We start from the raw sequence: 21033 nt of genomic DNA, 5'->3' as shown, positions 1-21033 counted from the left end.
CCTCCAAGAATAGGCAGACATCTTTCCAGACATCTATTCTCATTTAAACGATTCTTTGCAAATGACTCATGAAGTTTTACTCGAATCGATGCCCATGACTGCCTAAATTGATTTTGCTAACATCCCCTTGGGTGTCTTGTACACATCTTTGATTCTCACGCAGGATCCCCAATGTTTCAAGCACATCCCGCAAATAACAATCAACCTTAATGCCAGACTACTGCCGAGCAAGCTACCAAATATCCAAAAAAAAAAGAAACCAAAAAGACACTACCAGTTGGGCTATGGACGGCTTGTTTCACAGCCGTGTCCACAAACAATTCCGTCCCGCCTAGAAACTCCAGATTCAGGTCTCTGAAATCCACTTCGTTTCAGACAGACAAAACCCAAGGTGATTTGGAAGCTATTTTGAACCGATCCTTGTCAAACGCCCCGCGACACATGACACGTGACACGCGACACCGATGCGCAGATGATGTTGAATTTCGTAGCGGACTACGGTAAATTTACAATGGAGACTGACATTAGACATTTCATTCGTTACTATCTACAAATAGAGCTGCTTAGTCCTCCGTGAAAGTTCGTGTCCACCGGCCCTCAGGTGAACTCATTCGTATACCGGAATTGGATTCCAAAGCCCAGGGTCTCGGCGTCGATCATAGTTGCAAGCGGGATGCCACGGGCCATCCGCTCTCAAAATAGCATTACATAGACATCTCAGGAGTATATCAGGCGGAGCCCGAGGACTGGAGCCCACATCGCACTAGTAGCTGGGCTTAGCCGCAGATCTCTGCGGGGCCCGCAATTAGCTTGGAAAACTATCACGGCATCCTCCGCCGGGAGTAGTTAGGTGGGCTGGCCGTCCAGGTGCTTCAGCCGGTCGCGGATTGCACGGCTATCGTGACCCTCGTCATCCTCGTATTCCTGGAGAACGATTTTTCGCATGAGTCGGCGAGGAGCGCGGCGGCCGGGTGAAAAGTTCAAATTGAGCGAAGCCTTGCTCAGGAAGAACATCTAGACCGTCCAATGCAACCCATCCGCGGTGGGATAGAGCGCGGATCTGTTTCATCAGGGGCGTGTTCAGGGGTTTATATGCGAGCTGAAGTTTTATGTCAGCTCAGGCTCGTAATGGGACCGAGATGGAACTTACATCGACCACTACGCCTCCCGTTGGGCTTTCCAGCCACTGTGTGGGCACGCTAAAATTAGGTGCTGGGGCTCCGCCAATACTATGGGCTGGGATGCCCGATACGATAACGGTTGGTTGTTTATAGTCGGCCGGCCAAGGCTCATCCAACGAGCTCAGGGTACTGACTCTCGGGCGACCATCGGCGGCCGCTCGTCCGCCGGTGAAGAGATCTTGTCGGTTGTAGTGCTGGGCCAGCTTCTCTGCATTTGCAAGAGTTCGATTGTAGACAAAGATGTTTTGTACGCCCAAGTGAATCATGGAGTAGATGGCGGCCCGAGCCATACCACCAGATCCGATGACAAGGCCGGTGGTTGTAGGACGGACTGCATTTGCGGGTGATAGACCTCGGCGGATACAATTGCAGATTCCAATCCAATCAGTGTTGTCGCCGTGGATGCCCTTGATCGGGCCAGCGCGGCACTTCTGAATGAAGACTGATGATTCTTGGGAGAGCCGGGGATCATTGGAGTCCTCATCGCTTCTGATGGGTATCAGAGTGTTGACGGCACCAATCGCCCGGGCGTGCCGAGACATCGAGTGGAGAAGAGGGATGACTTCAGTCTTGTAGGGCAGACTGACACTGGACCCGCCAAAGAACTGATTTTCGACTAGCTCATTCAGGCCACGGAGGGTAGGTGATTGAAATAGAGAGTATTGATGGGGCATACCACAAAGTTTGAAAGCGGTGTTGTGCATAGCGGGCGACATACTGTAGGTGACATTGGCACCAAAGACAAAGAACTGCATCGGGTCCAGAACAAAGGTACTGTAGAGGGCTTTTTGGGCATCGCGAGCCGTGATGGTAGGAACTAATTGGGTGGGGCTTTCGGTGATGAGGGAGGGATGTGTGACGGGGCTCAAGATAGGGTTGAGACAGCGGGACATACGTCCCAGAGGTCCTGTGTTATAGGCAATTAGAGGTAATCGAGGAGCTGGGAGACTTTCAATGCGGTGTCGGAATCGTTGCACTGCCGCATTATCTTCTAGTGTCTCCGCCGGCTGGCAGAAGCGCACCACGTTGCATCCGAGTTTCTTCGCACGCTCGTACAGCTTCATGTACTCGTCTCCGTCCCAGCCGCCAGCGATGGGATGGAAGGTTTCAAAGTGTCCAATAATTTTAGTCGTGCCTCTGACGCTGACAACTTGAGAGATGATATTGTCATCACGGGTCAAATCCACCGTGAGGAAACTGGGGGCAAGTCGCAATCCGTGTCGGAGCAAATTCAAGTAGGATTCATCTGTAGTCCGCGATGCCGGAGCAGGCGAGCGAGATCCTCGAGGTGTAATGTAGCTTTCAACGTGGTACATCAGAGGCACAATGATGTTGCGCCGAAGCGTAGACACTACCTGACTGATGCGGTCTGCCAGATTCGAGTCAGCACCCAAATCTGAAGGACTGGCCACGTCAATCGTCAGCTCGAATGCATCAACAATGAATTCGAGCTCTTCAATATCCAAGTCTTTCTCACAAAGCACAGAGAATGGGACCGAAATGGCTGACGTGAATCGCCCCATTTCCACAGGCAGCAACGATAATGGGAATGAGGCATGTTGACGGCTGAGCTCGGTGCTATCACCAATGACAAAAGCAATGAATCTTAGAAAATCTCGCTGAACACGCTTCAATGTCAAAAATGGCGTGGGCGTTTGAGATCTCTGGTCCCTGGGCCCGGGCGAAGGCTCGTGGCCATCCTTGGAAATGGCTTCGCGGTCAGCGGTCTCAGAGAGATTGAAGAACTCAAGGTTCGAGCAGCTTCGATAGATAGGTCCAGACAACTCTAAAAAGTGGCGCACTTTTTGCGTATCCCAGGCTTTGAGGTACGATTGAATGCTCTCGGGGTCGCGGATAACGTGGATAACCGGATGCGTTTGCGCAAATTTTCGGAGGAGTTGCTGGCCACTGCGTTCCATGGACCCAGCTCCACATGCAATCACGCAATCTTCCTGGTGGTCAGATAACATGGAGTCAAATATCCGCGCTTCCTGTTGTCGGTACACGGCGTGGTCATTGTCTTTCTTGAATGCAGCACGAGAGCAGCCGGTCATTTGGTGGAAGTATCGGTCAGCATCGATGAGCCGCCGACCAGTCGCTGCGGCCAAGATCACTGCTAAGCTAGATTTCCCAGTTCCACGGATTCCAATGAGCACAATAGACGCCTTGGGGCTGAACTGGCGCGGAGTGTGTAGAGGTCCATGGTCATAAGGTACCGGTGATGCACGGTTGGAGTGCAGCTCTCGCAAGGATGCTGATGATATATGAGAGTCTTCTGCCTCTCCCTGCTCACTGGTCCGACGAGACACAGGAAGCGATCGAAATCCGGGAGACCATGTCGAAACCGCGCTATGTTTCCGAGGGCCCTCGTCTGGTTCCTGCAATTTGCGCTTAGGGGGGCCGCACCAAGATAGACATGATGTCACAGACGTTACACCGATGTAGACTTGAAGGCCATAGCAACAAACGTTAAAAGGGAAGAGATGTCGACTGTGGGAGGTGTGGGATGTGGGTGGGATATGGAGACAGGTCTAAAAGAAGCTAAGGATGATAAATTAGGTAAAGGCGGAGGAATCCTAGACTTTGCGGGGAGACGGCAAAAGTTTTCTATTACACGCGTAACCGTAATATTACAGGCGCGGACAAGCGCTCTGCCGGCAGTGTGGTTTCCCCGCGGGGTACCTGTCCGCCTATGCACGCGCCCGTCAACACTCACGAGCCGGGAGTCAAGGGGGGGAAAAAAGGCAAGGCTAGTGGATCTAGTTCTTATTACGCGATTGTCCTACTAGCTTGGTCCTATTCACAAGTAGTCGTGGTGTGTCTTGTCAGCAACGACCCCATATTAAAATTTGCGTTACGGCGAGTGGCTCACCGCTAGCGGGTATCCGGTGTCCTTCCCCGGAACGAGAATCTTGTCCGCGTCGCGCCCTAGCACCACCTAGCGACCTCGGTTGCGCAGTCTTCTCTCTCTGTGCGAACCCTTCGTTCATTCATCCGACACCTCTATCACACAAAGCAGCCGCACGGTCCTTCTCTGCAGTGGGGCTAGATATTCATGGCGTAGGATACTCGTGCCTATGCTTTGTCGGCAAAAGATTCATCTCCCGTACGACTGAGTTGCAGGAACATGCGCCTCGAACCGCCAAGTGGATCACCGATTGAAGCAACATGAGCTCCGAGTCTCGCCAAGGATCTGGCATAGGCGGAAAATCCAAACGTCGATGGACAGACCCTGACGATGATGGCAAGTCCAATCCGCCGGACGATCTGTCGGCCCAACCCAAGCGACAGCGTGTCTCCCGGGCATGCGACAGCTGTCGCTCCAAAAAGGATAAATGTGACGGGATGCAACCCGTGTGTTCGACATGTGCATCACTGAGCCGACCCTGCACGTACAAGGCCAACCCCAAGAAACGCGGTCTTCCGACAGGCTACATACGATCACTTGAGTTGCTGTGGGGGTTGGTGTTCCAGAAGATTCAAAACAGTGAAGAAGTGATGCGTGCCTTGATAAGATCTATCAATCTCCCGAGTCACCTGGCCACGATGGGCAAAGAAGCCGAAGGATCGGACACGCTGCTGTCTTCTTTTAAGAACAGCACGGTATTGAGAGATATCGAGCGGATTTTGGTTGTTCTAGAACAACCCGAAGAGGAGAGAGAGCGTCTTCTTCAAGCATATCGTGAAGGAGACACACCTCTCGATATTGATGGCATTCTTGCTTCCTCCGAGGCCTTAGAATGGCAAATCCCGGAAGGACTAGAACGGCGTGAAACTCCACTCACGGCGGGCATGTCACCCTCCCGTGCATCGATGATCGGCTCGGCTCCAAGATCTGGGTACTGCACAAAGGAATGCGGTGTTCAAACGTCAACAGTGGACGATTTCGACTCCTCACTTGCCATTGCTTTCGACCCCGGCGACTCCCGAATGATTTCAACCAGCTCTCCCCTTCAACTCCCTTATAATGCATGGCCGCTTCTTGACATCTATTTTTCATATACTCAATGCTGGTTTCCAATCCTCGAGAAACACGATATACTCCGAACGGCATTCCAATACACCGAGGGCGATGTGTACATGTCTCGTACTGCACCTGGTTCTGGTGATCATGCCGCCCTATGGGCTGTATTGACTCTTGCCTCTCTTCAAGACGCTTCCATCGAGCCGGCGGGGGACATGGACGCTCATTCCAACAAATCTAATCCGTCACAGTTATACAACACCGCGAGGAATCTAATCCCTTCAGAGGTTGGCCCATATGAAGTCGGACACGTCCAGGCCTTGTTGATTTTGTCTTTGATAAAATTTGGACAGCAAGAATGGACTGCGGCCTGGATGCTTGTCGGGCATGCAGTCCGTATTGCTCTCACCCTCGGCCTTGATCAGTTGTCGTTTTCGGGTACACCGTTGAGGTCTTCCGAACAAGAGAAACAGGTGGGACGAGCCAAGCATGTGTTTCTGGGTTGCTTTGTCCTTGAAACGCTCATTGCCGAGCAGACATCACACTGCCCATCGCTTCGAAAAGACGACTTGTCCAGGGTGGGTCTCATCAATGAAGACGGACTGGAGGAGTGGCATCCATGGGAAGATCAGACAGGGCTGCGGCCGACGCAGTCAGCCAGGAGTTCCATGCAACGTGGGCCGCTTCATGCGCTTAGTACCTTTAATCGACTTGTTTCTTTGGTTTCCATTTTGAACGATCTCTGCTTCTTGAAGCAAGACCCAATGGTTTCTCGAGCGCAGTTGGAGTCCTTGGAGGTACAATTACAACGTTGGGCTTCGGCCCTTCCAAAGAGCTATCGGATTGACTTGCAAAGCCGTCCCATTAGGCTAGGCTCACCTCATATCTTCGGACTTGAAATGACATACCAAGGCATCGCCTCCGTGTTAAGTCTACAGGTCGCAGCCCGTGAAAACGACCAGACTATCCCGGAAATGCCCCACAGAACCCCTGCTATTGAGAGTGCAAAACGGCTTTTACAGCTGCTCCAGACATACATGGAAACCTACGAGTTTTTCTGCGACCGTTCCGACGTTTGGTATGATGCTCAGATACTGTCTACCACGGTTTTCTCCGCGGGATGCTGTATCAGACATTGAACTGGGTGTTCGGAACAAGATACAGGCCTTCTCCTCCCACCTTGGGCAGCTCTGGTCTATGCCAGATGGGCCAATTACGTCACAGTACGCGTTTCAGCGGAATGTGGGAGCAGCTGCCACTCCAATGTCATTACAGCCACCAGACATAACCCCGGTTGAGGACCAGACCATGCAGCCTCTAATGCCGGCAACAACAGATCGTCGACCTCCAGCAGAGGGCCACCACCTTCCGAACACTTCACATCCCACAATATCCGGCCCATTCCACTCCTCGGCGTGGCTCAGAGCCCCTCCCAATATCGAGGATGGCTCTGTCTTACTACAAACACCCACCCCATCTATGACCACCGTCGGTGGTACCTCTGAAGTTTCAGCACAGCCAAGTCAACTAGACAACGACATATCTGGCGGTCTTCGCCAGTCTATATCGGCTCCCTCAAAACCCCACAATGGGTCCGGTATCCTTTCCGAACTCGCCCCCCAATTTCCCGGAGGGCGATATCTCCAAGCGTTTCATGACCCTTCTCTCGGACTCGGTCCCTTTGTCGATATGGATGGGTACGGGCAGCCGCGACAACAGCAGCGGATTGCTCCCGACCTGGACGCCTTGTTTGACGAGCTGGCGTCGTTGGACGGCGCTGAAAAGTGCGTGTACCTCTTTCCTTGTTGATCAAACCAATTCTGACCTCAATCTCTAGGGCCGATAACTCATCCGAGTTCATGCAAAACCTCGGATTTATCTCTGACTCTGGCGTACCGGAAGTATACTCATTCTCGAGTCAAATTGAACCCTTCCTGTTGGCACAAACGCAGCAAGTGCCGGGAAGCCAACCTCCTGGTGCACGGAGAGTGTCACAGTCTCTTGGCATATCAGGGACACTGAAACGATGAGATCGTCAAGTTGTGAACTGCTGCTAATTGACGTGAAGCTTTGTCTCTCGAGGTCTTTAGCCGCGGGTCGGCGCCTCATGTTGAGTGGCTTGTCTGAAGACCCAAATATCATCCGCGTACTAGTTTGAGGTATAGATGGCTCTGCATACGCTCTACGAATCCTCCATATCATATCACAACTGCCACATACTGTTACCTTGATGGAACCTCCAAATGTACGACTTCATAATGTATTCATTTAGCCTCATGTGACCCGAGGTCCGTCAACTATGATTCAGTTGAACAAAAGAACAGACAACGATTTTCAAGTAGCTGGTCAACATCTATCCTCTAACCTCAGTGCAGTCGCACCGCAGCATTTGGCTCAAATTCGGAGCAAATGACTTTGCCTGAAAGAGTTCACCCCGACATTGGACAATTTGAGTGATCTGGTTGTTCATACGTCGCAATCCAAGCCGGCTGCAACCATGTGTAGGTGGTCTTTCTCTTGCTCCCAGGGACTGAGAAAAGTGACTGCGTTGATCAGATCTGGATGTGTTGGGGTCGTCTCCTCAAGCTCAGTCAATCTGCAGCGGCAACAAGGCCCCGAGTGCGCCATGATGAACCGTGAGATAGAGCGAGAATCTGTCGTTTTCGCTGTGTCATCCACTAAAGCTGATTAGTTCTCAATGAGTGGCTCATCCCAAAGTCCCAATGCCTGCGCTCCTTTCTGGGGACGGAAGAGTGCTGGGAACGCAGAAGCCGGAGTCGATTCGCTCATGGATTGAGGGCAAATAGAAGGAGCGAAACTGGATTCAACGAGAATGAGGGGGCGCACTGAACCGTTGAGAATGAGACTATTGGAAAGAGGGTAATAGTGAGACGCTACACGGCACCGACGATTATTCCCATCTTGTCTGTACTGATGGCTTGCGATCGGGCGTGACGGCTCAATTACTGCAGACTGAATCAGTTCAGCCTCTCACTCAGCCTCTCTGATAGGGTATTGGCATTTTGGACCGAGATTCCGTTCCCCTACAGTAATGCAGCCCGAGAGGATCTACACTCAAAGCCCCCATCGACTACGTCGACCCATATATTTCGAGGCGAAGCAAGCTTATTCGGGGGTCTTGTTCGGTTAAGCCTCGAATCAAAGGTTGTGCACAAGTCCTCAGGAAACAGGGTCTTAGCCTCTGCTACGACGCACCAGATGGTGGCATTATGAGGGCCACGAGCCGCGGGTCTCTCTCTTCGCAAGGGTGTTTGGGGCAAAGAAGGGGAGAGCTTTTCGGCCCTGATGCACTAGAGGGTCTGCGAGACCCATCTGAATTGCAAGTTACGATGCCTTCAAAGCCCTACAATGGACATTCTCGGAATGAAGCGTCGAAGATCTTGGAGGCTCCAGCAAACGAACCAAGACGGGTCTTCGAACTGTAGTGACAAACATTTGCCTCTTCTAAGGTTGAATAATAACAAATACATTAATCAGCGTGACCGAAAAATATCAGAAAACCTTCATAGACATGAGTTGAAAATCAGCACCGCGCGCCATGTTTCAATTCCCAATTTAACCCTAAGTTGGTGAATATAGGACTTCTAAATTTTTATCATTGCAGGCTCTAAGTAGATAAGAAAAAGGACCAAGATAGAACGGCATAAGTAGATTATTTTTGACGATGCCGGCAACGCAAGCTAAGACAACTGATCGTCCGGAGTATACCCTTCTCCCATTCACGTCCGCAGAGGCCCCATCGAAGGTTATATCCCCCAAATCATCGTGGCCAGAATTCCTACTTCTCTCCTGAATAACTGTCCGCCTTGAAAGCAGAGGCTTCACCAGCAAACACCACTGAGCCTTCAGATCAGAAGTGGATCTCGACCAATGACGCTCTTTCCGCACAACTATGGCGGACAGTAATGGCCGTGCAGTGGCCTCTGGAAAATCAAGATGGTGACCTCATCTCAACTTTCAACATCGCCATCGATGGACGACAGCGAACAGATCCGAAAGTCTACCCTCATACAATGGGATGCTTTCTAGAATACGTCGCCATCAAAGCCCTCGTCCGAAAGATGCTCGAACATCTCAACATAGCCGATCTCGCAGGTTTTTTCCGCAAGGCAATCCACAAAGCTGACAAACGATCCATGGATGATGTCGCAACTCTCATCAAGAAGACTGAAGATGTCGACCGATTGCTTCCTACTGCTTTCTTGGATGTCCCTAGCTTCAACTGCGTGCAGACTTCGTTGTTGAGATTTGAGCTTTACGGTATTGATTGGGGATCACTGCTGGGACAGAATATTGATGCCATGCGAGTGCCTCATGTTGGTACTATCAATGGCCTTCAGGTCGTGCTTCCTGTGTTGCCGAGTGGTGGAACGGAGGTCATGGTTGGAGTGGAAAAGAGTTTGTTGGAAAGGCTCTTGAATGATCATCCCCTGTTCACCAAAAATGGAGCCGCTCGATAGTCCATTATGATGCGACGAGATTTGACTAATAGCACAACCCAGAATCTTACTCAGTGTTTTGAACTTAGAGGCTGTTACCGCCTTATGATCCTGAATGAGGCTCGCCCAGGTGTTTTATGGAGAAGTCTCGAGATTCATACAGAAGATGTGATGTTTGACAATGCATCCCAAACTGTCGAGAACTTGGTGTTCGCGATCGCAAAATTTGTACCGACAGGGTTTTCGGATGTGATGATATATATCCCGGCGTTGACCTAAGACAAGACCTGCAGTGAAATTTTCTCACTCCAGCAAACCCTCATAAATGAATAAACTGCTCTATACATGAACAAAAAGTAAATTCATTAATGATTTGATAAGGAACAACTTATCATAATGTCGACGTATTAATGAATGGACTCCACGCGTCTGAATCACATTGCAAAGTCTCTTTACTAAGTTGGGCAAGCCACTTAGGGTTTCGGGAAACTAATTAAGCCCAGGAAAAGCAAACTTTGGTCCTGTGTTCTAGTGGTCAGGAAGTCGGATTTTGACTAAGCACTAATGCTCTCACATTCCGAAAGCCCCGGTTCGAACCCGGGCAGGACCTACTTTTTGAATGCTGACCTCTTTTTTTTTTTCCAACGAATTCTTCTTTGGAGAGAGCGTCGACTGTTCACCACTAAATCAGGTTGCAATTAAATCATAATAAGTCATTACATGGACTAGTAATAATTTTCCCAGGTTGTATAAACGCCTCGCCGGTGGCCAGCGCGTCAAGTATGAAGCAAAATCAATCAATCCTTTTCTATATACTACAGGCCAAGTATATACAAGAATCAGGATCATGACCCAGTAAACCCATAATGCAAAAACAAATCTCATTACAGCACAGCCTTATTCTCCTTCTCCAACTCCTTGAAATTCAACGCCACATGCTCAACAGCAACCTTATACCCGTGAACACCAAGTCCAACAATTATACCTGCCGCCTTATCACTGAAGTACGAGTGATGTCTCCAAGGCTCGCGGGCATGAACGTTGCTCACATGCAGCTCGATAAAAGGAATGGCAACACCTAGCAGCGCATCGCGGATGGCCACAGAGGTATGCGTGTAGGCGCCGGGGTTGATCACGATTCCGTCGACCTTGCCGCGCGCGGCTTGGATACGGTCGACGATTGCGCCCTCGTGATTTGACTGAAAGGCATCGAAAGTGCAGTCATGGCTGGCGGCAACGGCGCGGCAGTTGGATTCCACATCGGAGAGGGTTGTGCTGCCGTAGATGTGGGGTTCACGGGTGCCTAGGAGGTTGAGGTTCGGGCCGTTGATGAGGAGGATTGATTTGACCATTTTGATTTCAATTTTGATTTGGAGAGTTGGTTTTAAAATCAGGACGTGTTGAAGTTGGTTGAAGTATTGTATTAAGAGTCTCGGTGATATATATCAGTGATGTGATTCGCGCGCTGTTCTCTCCGCATTTGGCCTCTCGGCGGCTGAGCGCTTTCCCGAGTGGGGGTCTGTGGGAAGCCCGGGTATTGCGGATGGGATATCTGGATTTTTACTGCAATTCGCTTGGTACCGACTTGCTCTTTGTAGAATTCCGTTTTTGTTAGGCCTTCTATCGACCCGAGGGAGTCTGTGATGAGATTCACTTGGTACGGCACTTCGTGGGGGTATCCCGCGCATGTGATGATATTTGGTATGTGAAGCGTCCAGCTGAACAGACCCTCCCTACATCGTACTACCTTATGAAAATTGAGGGAAAGAGATGAATCAACTCTTCGAGTGAAGATTAAGGTATGTGAGTGGCTGAAACAAAAAGGAAAGGTCGTCGACCCTCAGAGAAGTACAGTTACATGAAAACAAAGCTACCAAGCTAAAGTGAAGTCCCGGCCGCCTGAATTGTTGAAGGCTATTCAATAAGCTTACTCGGTATATTTATGATGATCTATAGTCTAGTGTATTCGGTGTTTGGATGCTCGTTGTAGCTGCTGGCGGTTTAGTGCGAATCTGTCCTGAATCGACGTAGGCATCAGAACTATGATTTTGACTGAATTTAAGCTACGTCGACAAGTAACACGAGCCTCACACGGACTCTAGTGACCTTGAACGCATAATTAATACGTGGAGCCACTTCTCTATGTAAAAGCAGGCCCGGCATCTGCTGGTAAATAGCCTGGTGGGAACCCCGCATTTCTTTCTCCGCAATATTCCTTCAAAATTTCACGTTCATTCTCTTCAAGGATCCCAAATATTGCAAAGTACTATCCGGAATTTGAAGTTCTTCCCATACATTAATGCAACATAGTAGCATGTAGGCTCAATGGTCGACACATGGCTGAACATAAATATCCGATCGAAGTCTCCACAAGTGGGGAAGCCGATAAGCCAAATCGGCTACCGGCGGTGACCTCGACCTCTGTTCACCGGGCAGGTGACTCAAAATCCGGTCAATCTCTCTACTTTCTCTCAGTCCTCTTGAAACAGTCTTGAAAAGACCTCCTACCATCGTCTCATTATCACTACAGAAGCAACATTCCACCACAATCGTCCCACCATGGCCGCGGGACAGCTCTCGCAGAAGGAGCTCGATGAGATATACGCATTCGCCATCGACCTCGGCCGCAAGGCTGGAAAACTCTTGATGGAGCATGTAGATCGGCGCATTTCCGGCAGTCAAGGGCACTCGCAGAAGTTCGAGGAGAAGGACAACTCGGTTGACATTGTGACCCAGACAGATGAGGGTAAGCAGTGGAGCAGCCCTAACACCATCTATCCAAAGGCTCACGGAATCTGCCAGATGTCGAACAATTTATCTCCAACGCCCTCAAGAGCAAATACCCGAATCACAAGTTTGTCCGCTTTCTCCCTATAACAGGCGCGCACTCACAAAATCAGATTCCTCGGCGAAGAGACCTACGCTAAAGGCGAGTCCCGCGACTACTTGATCGACGAACAGCCAACATGGTGCATTGATCCTTTAGACGGTCCGTCTCCCGACACCCAAGTTTGATCACATTCTAATCGAAAAAGGCACTGTCAATTACACGCATCTCTTCCCTATGTTCTGCGTTTCTATCGGCTTCATCGTCAACCACCGCCCTGTCATTGGCGTAATCTACCAGCCCTTCCAAGACCAGCTCTTTTCCGCCTGTAGCGGCCGTGGCGCCTGGCTGAATGAGACTCACCAGCTTCCGCTCATTCGCAACCCGTCTATCCCGCCTATGCCGCCTAATGCGCCTGCACAGTGTATTTTCTCATGTGAGTGGGGCAAGGATCGTAGGGATATTCCCGATGGGAACTTAAGCCGCAAGATTGAGAGTTTTGTGAATCTTGCTTCAGAGCTGGGTTCGCGTGGTGGAAAGGGCGGCATGGTACATGGCGTAAGGAGTTTGGGCAGTGCGACGCTTGATTTGGCATATACGGCTATGGGATCATTTGACATTTGGTGGGAGGGTGGTTGTTGGGAGTGGTGAGTTTGCTTCTTTTCCTTCTTATCTTGTTTTTGATAAGTGAGTTGACTTTACTGACCATGATGCCTTCAATAGGGATGTCGCTGCTGGTGTCGCAATTCTCCTCGAAGCTGGTGGGCTTGTGACTACTGCTAATCCACCTGAGAACATTGAAACCGATGCCATTGAAGATGTGCGCCTTGGGAGCCGATTATATTTGGCCATTAGGTGAGTTAATCCATATAGTCTCAAACACCTCTTGTAAAAATCGACTAACTCGATTCTAGACCCGCGGGACCCTCGGAAACCGAGACTGGTCGCGAGTCGCAGGAACGCACGGTCCGCGAAGTCTGGCGGCGGGTTCGCCAGCTGGAATACTCGCGACCCGGCGCATAAGAAGGGAAAGCTTCACGGAAATTGATCGAGTCAAGACTATACATTCGGAAAGCATTTTTTTGAAATATAATCATCACATGCAGCCAGACGTCCCCATAGATAACAGTGGAAAAGATTCCACGACGCCAACCATCTAATGCAAGAATCTAGCTCTGTACAATCGTAACATGACATTATAAAACACAGCAAAGCCCAGACGAAAATGAAAATGAAAATGAAACATCAAAGGTTGGACATCTTAGCCGAGCGCTCAGCGACCGACCCATTCACAACATCTTTCACAGCCTGCACAAGGCCAGGTGTGCCGACAACATCCTGACCTGTCCACAAACGTGCCTGCTCCAGACCCTGCCAGATCAAAGCCTCCGATCCAAGGATCACTTTCCAGCCCGCAGCACTTGCCAGCTGCGCAATCTCGGTCCAGGGGACAGGGTGATAGCACATCTCCAAAATAACACCCCGCTGCTGTGGCGCATCAGCCGCATTACCCAGGAACGCCTGGATGATGGCGCGGGCGTTCAACTCCTCGGGGGTCTTGGGCGGGTAGTTGGGGATACCCGAGACGATGGCAGCTGGGGCCTCAAGGCGCGCCGCCTCCTCAGGATCAGTGACATGAATCAGGGGAGCCTGATCATTGGGATCTGGGTTACGTTGACGGTCCTCCTCGAGGATAGTAGCTACCTCAGCGGCATCACGGTTGACGATGTAGATCTTGCTTGAGCCGAGCCAGCGGCGCATAACATAGATGGCGGTACGGGCGGTGCCCCCGCCTCCGATGATGAGCGCGGGCCGGCCGCGGAAGCGCTCCGGGTCAGGCGCGTTTTGGGTAAGCGCTTCGCGGATTCCATCGCAGTCGGTGTTTGTGCCGACGTACTCGGTTTCGCCGGCGGCATTCTTACGCAGGAAGATGGTGTTGCAGGCACCGGCTTGGCGGGCGTGCTCGGTCAGATCGTCCAGGTGAGGCATGATGGCGACCTTATGAGGCATTGTGACGGAAGAGCCGACGAACTTGGGGTTGGACTTGATCGAGGCCAGATACTTTTCAATCGGTGGAGACATTGTGTAGGGTGGAGGGTAAGTGGCTGATGTGCCTGTCACGCTGGACAGGGGGATCTGGGTCCAGTTGAGGCCCAATGCATTGTAGACTGTTTTGTGTAGAGGGGGGGAAAGGGAGTTCAGGAGTGGGTGGCCGTACAGATAGGCGACGCCGTCGAGGTTCTCCGGAACAGTGATGGGCTCCTCAGGCCGGGTGGCTGCGACTTGGGGTGCGGCCATTGTAGGATTTATTTTCTTTGTAAGATAATTGAGGAGCCCGTCGAGGAGGGGGGTTAGTGATATATGATAAAATCACAGAGGGGCCGGGGCGCGTGGGGACCAATGAAGCTATTTTCAGGATTTCTTACGTCGTAAAGGTAGAGCCGCGGGGCGGAGAAACACTTTCCTCCCAGCGCTTTTCCCTTCTCCCACTTCCCATACAGTACACCCACTCCCCAGGCTATGACCCTCGGCTAGCCTTCGAAATACCGTAGCTCAAGCACATAATGCTGACGAGGAGCTGAATGACATATATGACATCTACCATCGCTGGTTGAAACACCAAGCACAGATATTAAGTTCACCCGGGCAGAATGCTTTCCCCGAGTCATCACCACCACCTCCCACCTTTCCTTTACGAGGAAAATCCTCGTGGAAAGTCAAGTTCACAATGACTAATGAATCAACATATGTTACCATGGCCGAAAATTCACCACAAGAAGAGTTTCTAGACGGATGGCTAAGGCGAGGCGTATTTGGCAATGGCCCGGGGATCGCTTTTCCCCCCCCCTCAACATGACCAGTCATTGGTAGCCCACGAGACGAGTACTCGCGTGGATCCATCGAATCCGGCGAATCCGACAAAAGGTAATTCTCCAGCCAAGTTGAACTGGAACGTGCATCTGGTAAGCATTTGCCCCCCCCCCCGGGGTACCCCATATCGACCCACATGTAGAGTGTGTCTGAGTTGGGGTGTACACTTCCTCCACAGCGGCATCGGCCCTCCCCACACTCGGGACTCAGGCCACCCACATGGGCTCTTTTAGCGTCTGTTAGCCTCTTTCGGTCTGGACCCAAGCCTCGTTTTGCACGAGAAAAAAAATGAGAGTTCGCCATTCCTTCCTTTCCTTGGGGCCAAGGGCTTGTTATCCTTTGCGCACAGTTTCTAGCCGACGAAAGTTTATATCGTTTTGCCGGAGCTTGGTCTTTGCTCTTGTTAAAGTATAATCGCGCTATACCTTTCTCCGCCTTGCAGTTCCACGATTTTTCTTGCCCCCCCTGACCTTAACCCCAGATTCTTCGCTTATCCCCCCAGCTCCATCCAGTCTGGGGTTTCGGACTATTTAGAGCCCTTAGGCCCCCGGATGGTAGATCTTTTTTTTCTACTCCATCGTTCATCTTACCCCGGGCTTCTCAATCTCCACCCCTTCGCCACACAGTGGTGACTATCCCTTCGAGGGAGATCTGAAAACCTGTGCCCGCTGCTTTGCGCTTGAGGTGACAGGTCAAGTGCTATCACCCCGCCAATCTTCTTTTTGTTCTCTTCTTTTATCTATACACACCTGATATCCCTCCCATAATGTCGATTCTCAAGCTGGTCGAGGACCGCCCGACGCCCAAGTCCGTGTATAACTGGAGAGTCTATCTCCTGGCGGCCGTCGCCTCATGCACATCATGCATGATCGGCTATGACAGTGCCTTCATCGGCACAACCCTTGCCCTAGACTCGTTCAAGGACGAGTTCCATTTCAACAACATGTCCACCCCTGCCAAAAACCTCCTCAGCGCCAACATTGTTTCCCTTTACCAGGCCGGTGCCTTCTTCGGTGCTTTCTTCGCGTATCCCATTGGTCACTTCTGGGGCCGCAGAATTGGTTTGATGGCTTCTGCTTTGGTTTTCATTCTCGGTGCTGGCCTCATGCTTGGTGCGAATGGTGACCGCGGTCTTGGCCTGATCTACGGTGGACGTGTCTTGGCTGGTCTGGGTGTCGGTGCCGGGTCCAACTTGACTCCTATCTACATCTCTGAACTGGCACCCCCGGCTATTCGTGGTCGCTTGGTCGGTGTCTATGAACTTGGCTGGCAAATTGGTGGCTTGGTTGGCTTCTGGATTAATGTATGTTACCTCTGTCCTTCTCGCCTTTTTCGACTACATGACTCATGCTAATTTGTGGTGACAGTACGGCGTTGATTCTACTATGGCCCCGAGCCACAAGCAATGGTTGATTCCCTTCGCGATCCAGTTGATCCCCGCTGGCCTGTTGGTCATAGGATGCGTTTTCATCAAGGAGTCGCCTCGTTGGTTGTTCGGACGTGGTCGCCGCGCGGAGGCCATTAAGAACCTCTGCTGGATGCGTCAATTGAACGAGAATGACATTTACATGATTGAGGAGATCGGTGCTATCGACCAAGCTCTCGAGGAGCAGCGTACGACGATCGGTATCGGATTCTGGAAGCCCTTCAAGGCTGCCGGCACCAACAAACGTGTTATGTGGCGTCTCTTCCTCGGAAGTGCCATGTTCTTCTGGCAGAATGGCTCTGGTATCAACGCTATCAACTACTACTCCCCGACCGTGTTCAAGGTGAGTCACCCTCATCATTTTCACATTGGCACAGCACTAACAACTTCAACAGTCCATTGGTGTCACCGGTGGTAACACAAGTCTCCTGACTACTGGTATTTTCGGCGTTGTCAAGACCGTCGTCACCTTCGTCTGGCTCCTCTGGCTGATCGATCGAGTCGGCCGTCGCAACTTGCTTCTCATCGGTGCCCTCGGTGGCTCCGTCTGCCTCTGGATCGTCGGCGCCTACATCAAGCTCGCCCAGCCTGCCCTCCACCCCAAGACCTCCATGGACGGTGGCGGTATCGCCGCCATGTTCTTTTTCTACCTCTGGACCGTCTTCTATACTCCCACTTGGAATGGCACCCCGTGGGTCCTCAACTCCGTAAGTTCTCCGCTCCTTCACTTCGGGCAAGAATAAGCGAGAACCCAAGACTAACAATCCCACAGGAAATGTTTGACCCCAACATGCGATCCCTCGCACAGGCCTGCGCCGCCGCCTCAAACTGGCTGTGGAACTTCCTCATCTCTCGCTTCACACCTCAGATGTTCACTACCATGGGATACGGCGTTTACTTCTTCTTTGCGTCGCTGATGATTTGCTCCTTCGTCTTTGTTTACTTCCTCATTCCCGAGACAAAGGGCGTGCCCCTCGAGAGCATGGATCAACTCTTTGAGATCAAGCCTGTGTGGCGCGCGCATCCTACCATTGTGGCGAAGCTGCGCGAAGACGAGGAGCGCTTCCGTCATGATATCGAGGAGTCGGGTTATGCGAACAAGGTCGATACCGAGCAAGTCGAGGATACGGCTAAGTTTGCGTGATGACCTGGCGTTGTAATATTGTGTCGTTTTTGGTGAATGCTCTCGGTCCGCAATATAGAGCCGTTAGAGACGAAAGTTGAATATAAGCTAGGTTGATCCTGGTAATGATATAAATAGTTCCGAATGTCTATGATTTGACGATTATTCCAACATTGCTCCAAGAAGATTGTAGTCCAACATCAAAGACCAAGGATAGACATAGACACAAGTCGGATTCCTGGCGCATAAAATTTAGTGATCGAACGGGCGGGAAGAGGCAAATACGTCAAAGGTTGGATGTATGACAGGGAACGATATCTTGTACATTCACCATATGGTGCGTTCAACGGCTTGTAAACGCGATGTACATTTTTTTCATTTTCCAATGAGATAGCATGTATTCGTGTGTCTTTTGAAGTCAGACTAGCACCTACGTACGGCGCTGCCATTCAATATCTCCTTCAGTTTTTTTTTCTGTTCCCTTCTTGCCCCTGTTGATTCGGTCCAAAAGACATCACGACGACGGAGTCGTTCAGTCTCAACATTCATTAGAATACGCGACCTGATATTCCTGGTCTTGTTGCTCGCACTGTTGCCATGGCTCATGCAAATTTGATGTGGTTCCACAAAAGGCAGCAGTTCGGTGTTGTGTATGTTCCCGCGTACATGTTGCATGGTATTCGGAATGCCGCAACGCTGGCGCAGAAGCGGACGCTTTGTGGCGAGCCTAAGGCGCTATATTTGCACTCGGAATCTTCTGCACAAGTACCAATTTTCTTGCTCACTATGTCAATGCCCCTTGATTGACGGTTTTCGTACAAGTGGTGATCACTCTGGTATAGTGGATTCAGAGTCGACATTTGCTGCTCTGTTATTCGCAGAAAATCTATCATTTCTCTGTATTTACCTACTGAGAATCTTGAAGTATCTGATTTCTCGTTACCCAATGATTGCTGGCGCTACAGGTGTAGATATCATCCCTTTTCACCTGGACGTTTCGCCATGTTTCATTGTAGTGCCAGTCTAGAGTAATGAGATTCAAGTCTTACAAAATGACTGGATCCTGATGAAAAAGCTTTGGAAATACACAATCGTACACGGCTTTTCAATTTCGCGGGCACCATCTCACGTGGATAGCTTCCGGCTGTTTTATGTGCAATGTAAGCTGAGATCGACTATTTTGCAACTCCCTCAATCCCTCCGCTCGGGCTTCTTCATGACTCACGCCCGGCCGTGGTACGATTTGCACCGACGCCCGACGCAGTAGAGTAACGAGGACGGCTAAGATCTCGATTTGGGAGAATTTCCTCCCCGGGCATGCTCGAGGACCTTCGGCCCATGCGAAAAGATGATTGACTTTATCACTAGCGATTCCCTTGTCACTCAGCCATCGATCTGGCTTCCATGAGGAAGCGTCCGAGCCCCAGTAATTTGGATTTCTGTGTAGTGCTGGCGTGAGGATGTTAATAAGAGTATTTGCCGGTATCAATATTTTTGATCCATCGACGTGGGTAATGGCCTGGTCTTGATCTGGAGATGTCTTTCGAAGAAGGTCCACGACCGGGCCATAGAGTCGGAGAGTTTCATACTGGAGGTTCCGTTAAAGTCCTTCATGCATTGAACATGACTGGGAATGGCTTACTATGATTGCTCTCAGCCTAGTTAGCTGATGAAATACATCCTTGTAGGGGATCTCATCATTCGATGGCAGACCAGAGAATATCTCGTCGATTTCTTGGACCACCCATTGTTGCCACTCGGGAAAAATCGCCAGAAGATAAATGATGTAGACAAGTGTATTAGCGGTTGTCTCGTGGCCAGCGAACATGAAAAGAAACAGATTGCTTTCTATTTCCTCGTTCAATAGCATATGGGCATCGGCTGAGTTTAGCATGGAAGAGAGAAGATCTATTTTTGATGACGGCTGGTGTCTTCGGTATTCCACCAAGTTTTTGATGATTGATTTGGCCCCTTGATAGCTTGCATGAAAGGGGGCATGAGGATCTTGTCCACCTTTGCAAGCCTTGGAATTCCTCGTAAGCATGTTGAAGAAAGATTCAAGATGCTCTTTGGCTATATCGGTAACTGGACTGGCTGCATCGGCGCCGTTATTGTCTTCGCCCATCCCTAAGCAGGCTTTCAAAAGAATGGCAAAGCTTGACCGTCTCATGTCACGATGAGTACTGGAGACATAATCTTGGGAACATGAAATGCCTCAATGCGTCGGATGCTTCAGAACATGATGTCATCCACACTGCTTCGTGGATTGTATCCGAGAATGCTACAGCTGTACATCGGCGATGACGGCTCCAGTCGGCCCCATCGACCTGTTTAGCATACGTGTTAGTGGACTTTTCTCAAAATACAAATTCAGTGGATAGATCTTGGGAATAGTAGTGAGTCCATACAGTAACCAAGCTGGTTCCAAATACTCCAAGTCTTTCTAACAAACTTATTAGCACTTCGAGATAGTCGACAAAATCCACCGTTCGGCTTACTTGTAAAGCCAAGGGGCTTGGGAAAGTCATTTTTGCGCATTAGAATCTGCCTAGCAACCTTTGAGTCGGCAATGAAAAGTTCGCAGCCGGCTGGAGTGACGATTGCAAATACGTCACCATACTCTTCGAAGATGGCATATTTGTCCAAAAACACCCAATTTGGCCGTAGAAGTCGGAGAAAAGGGAAGATCGTCCGCCAAGAAATGAGCAATTTAGATTCGAATACATTCTGAAAACGCCTCCACATTTGACCATGGCGTGAGATAGGACAGATGATCACTGGCACGTTGAGTCGCCGTGCAGTGGACCAGTTGTGATAGAGAAGAAGCCACCAGGAGCTAACGCCCCAGGCAGCAACGATTAGGAAGAGTAGGGATATGAGCATCGCTGCAGGTGAAAGAAAATGGAAATGAAAGGTAAAGAAATGATCATGACTGCCAACGCTAAATGATAAATACAGAGGGGGCTGTAAAGACTACTTTCTATACAGAGAATTCTTGAAAAAAAGTATCTCCCTAGGCTAGGCCACACACACCTTCATTTCCTAGGGGTGTCCGTTGATTGATTCTTCCACCGACTCGACCCACAATAAGCAACCAGATCTCCAAGTCTCAGCCTCTTACATGTGAGACAGTGGGGCTCGGGTTCGTATTCGTGATATTATCTGCATTCGAATCACCTTG

The 21033-nt window shown here is 50.4% G+C and overlaps 7 protein-coding genes across 7 annotated transcripts; 4 read left to right on the top strand and 3 right to left on the bottom strand.

Moving 5' to 3' along the window:
- Positions 1-846: 846 nt before the first annotated feature.
- N7477_003474 (putative quinate pathway repressor protein QutR) lies at positions 847-3639 on the bottom strand (the record flags this gene model as incomplete). Its single annotated transcript, XM_056965137.1, has 3 exons — positions 847-1014; positions 1151-3559; positions 3619-3639. The coding sequence occupies 3 exons, from the start codon at positions 3637-3639 to the stop codon at positions 847-849; spliced, it is 2598 nt and encodes an 865-aa protein (XP_056825090.1).
- A 710-nt stretch (positions 3640-4349) lies between these two features.
- Positions 4350-7175, top strand: N7477_003473 (putative C6 transcription factor QutA; the record flags this gene model as incomplete). Its single annotated transcript, XM_056965136.1, has 3 exons — positions 4350-6251; positions 6310-6929; positions 6983-7175. 3 exons carry the CDS (start codon positions 4350-4352, stop codon positions 7173-7175), a joined length of 2715 nt encoding a protein of 904 aa, XP_056825089.1.
- Positions 7176-8830: 1655 nt separating this feature from the next.
- On the top strand, positions 8831-9626 carry N7477_003472 (uncharacterized protein; the record flags this gene model as incomplete). Its single annotated transcript, XM_056965135.1, has 2 exons — positions 8831-8911; positions 8985-9626. 2 exons carry the CDS (start codon positions 8831-8833, stop codon positions 9624-9626), a joined length of 723 nt encoding a protein of 240 aa, XP_056825088.1.
- Positions 9627-10489: 863 nt separating this feature from the next.
- On the bottom strand, positions 10490-10957 carry N7477_003471 (type II 3-dehydroquinate dehydratase; the record flags this gene model as incomplete). The annotated part of the gene is made up of 1 exon (XM_056965134.1): positions 10490-10957. One exon carries the CDS (start codon positions 10955-10957, stop codon positions 10490-10492), a length of 468 nt encoding a protein of 155 aa, XP_056825087.1.
- Positions 10958-12164: 1207 nt separating this feature from the next.
- On the top strand, positions 12165-13455 carry N7477_003470 (inositol monophosphatase family protein; the record flags this gene model as incomplete). The annotated part of the gene is made up of 5 exons (XM_056965133.1): positions 12165-12351; positions 12520-12594; positions 12641-13079; positions 13156-13287; positions 13347-13455. The coding sequence occupies 5 exons, from the start codon at positions 12165-12167 to the stop codon at positions 13453-13455; spliced, it is 942 nt and encodes a 313-aa protein (XP_056825086.1).
- A 222-nt stretch (positions 13456-13677) lies between these two features.
- On the bottom strand, positions 13678-14730 carry N7477_003469 (shikimate dehydrogenase family protein; the record flags this gene model as incomplete). The annotated part of the gene is made up of 1 exon (XM_056965132.1): positions 13678-14730. One exon carries the CDS (start codon positions 14728-14730, stop codon positions 13678-13680), a length of 1053 nt encoding a protein of 350 aa, XP_056825085.1.
- Positions 14731-16069: 1339 nt separating this feature from the next.
- Positions 16070-17873, top strand: N7477_003468 (sugar porter family MFS transporter; the record flags this gene model as incomplete). Its single annotated transcript, XM_056965131.1, has 4 exons — positions 16070-16606; positions 16671-17072; positions 17125-17436; positions 17502-17873. The coding sequence occupies 4 exons, from the start codon at positions 16070-16072 to the stop codon at positions 17871-17873; spliced, it is 1623 nt and encodes a 540-aa protein (XP_056825084.1).
- Positions 17874-21033: the final 3160 nt, after the last annotated feature.

The sequence above is a fragment of the Penicillium maclennaniae genome (genome assembly GCF_028827695.1).
Source record: "Penicillium maclennaniae strain IBT 15551 chromosome Unknown utg000003l:1.0-5670915.0:1.0-5674809.0, whole genome shotgun sequence".
NCBI classification, from domain to species: Eukaryota; Fungi; Ascomycota; class Eurotiomycetes; order Eurotiales; family Aspergillaceae; genus Penicillium; species Penicillium maclennaniae.
The sequence above is the reverse complement of the archived record's forward strand: the minus strand, read 5'-3'. Positions and strand labels throughout refer to the sequence as shown.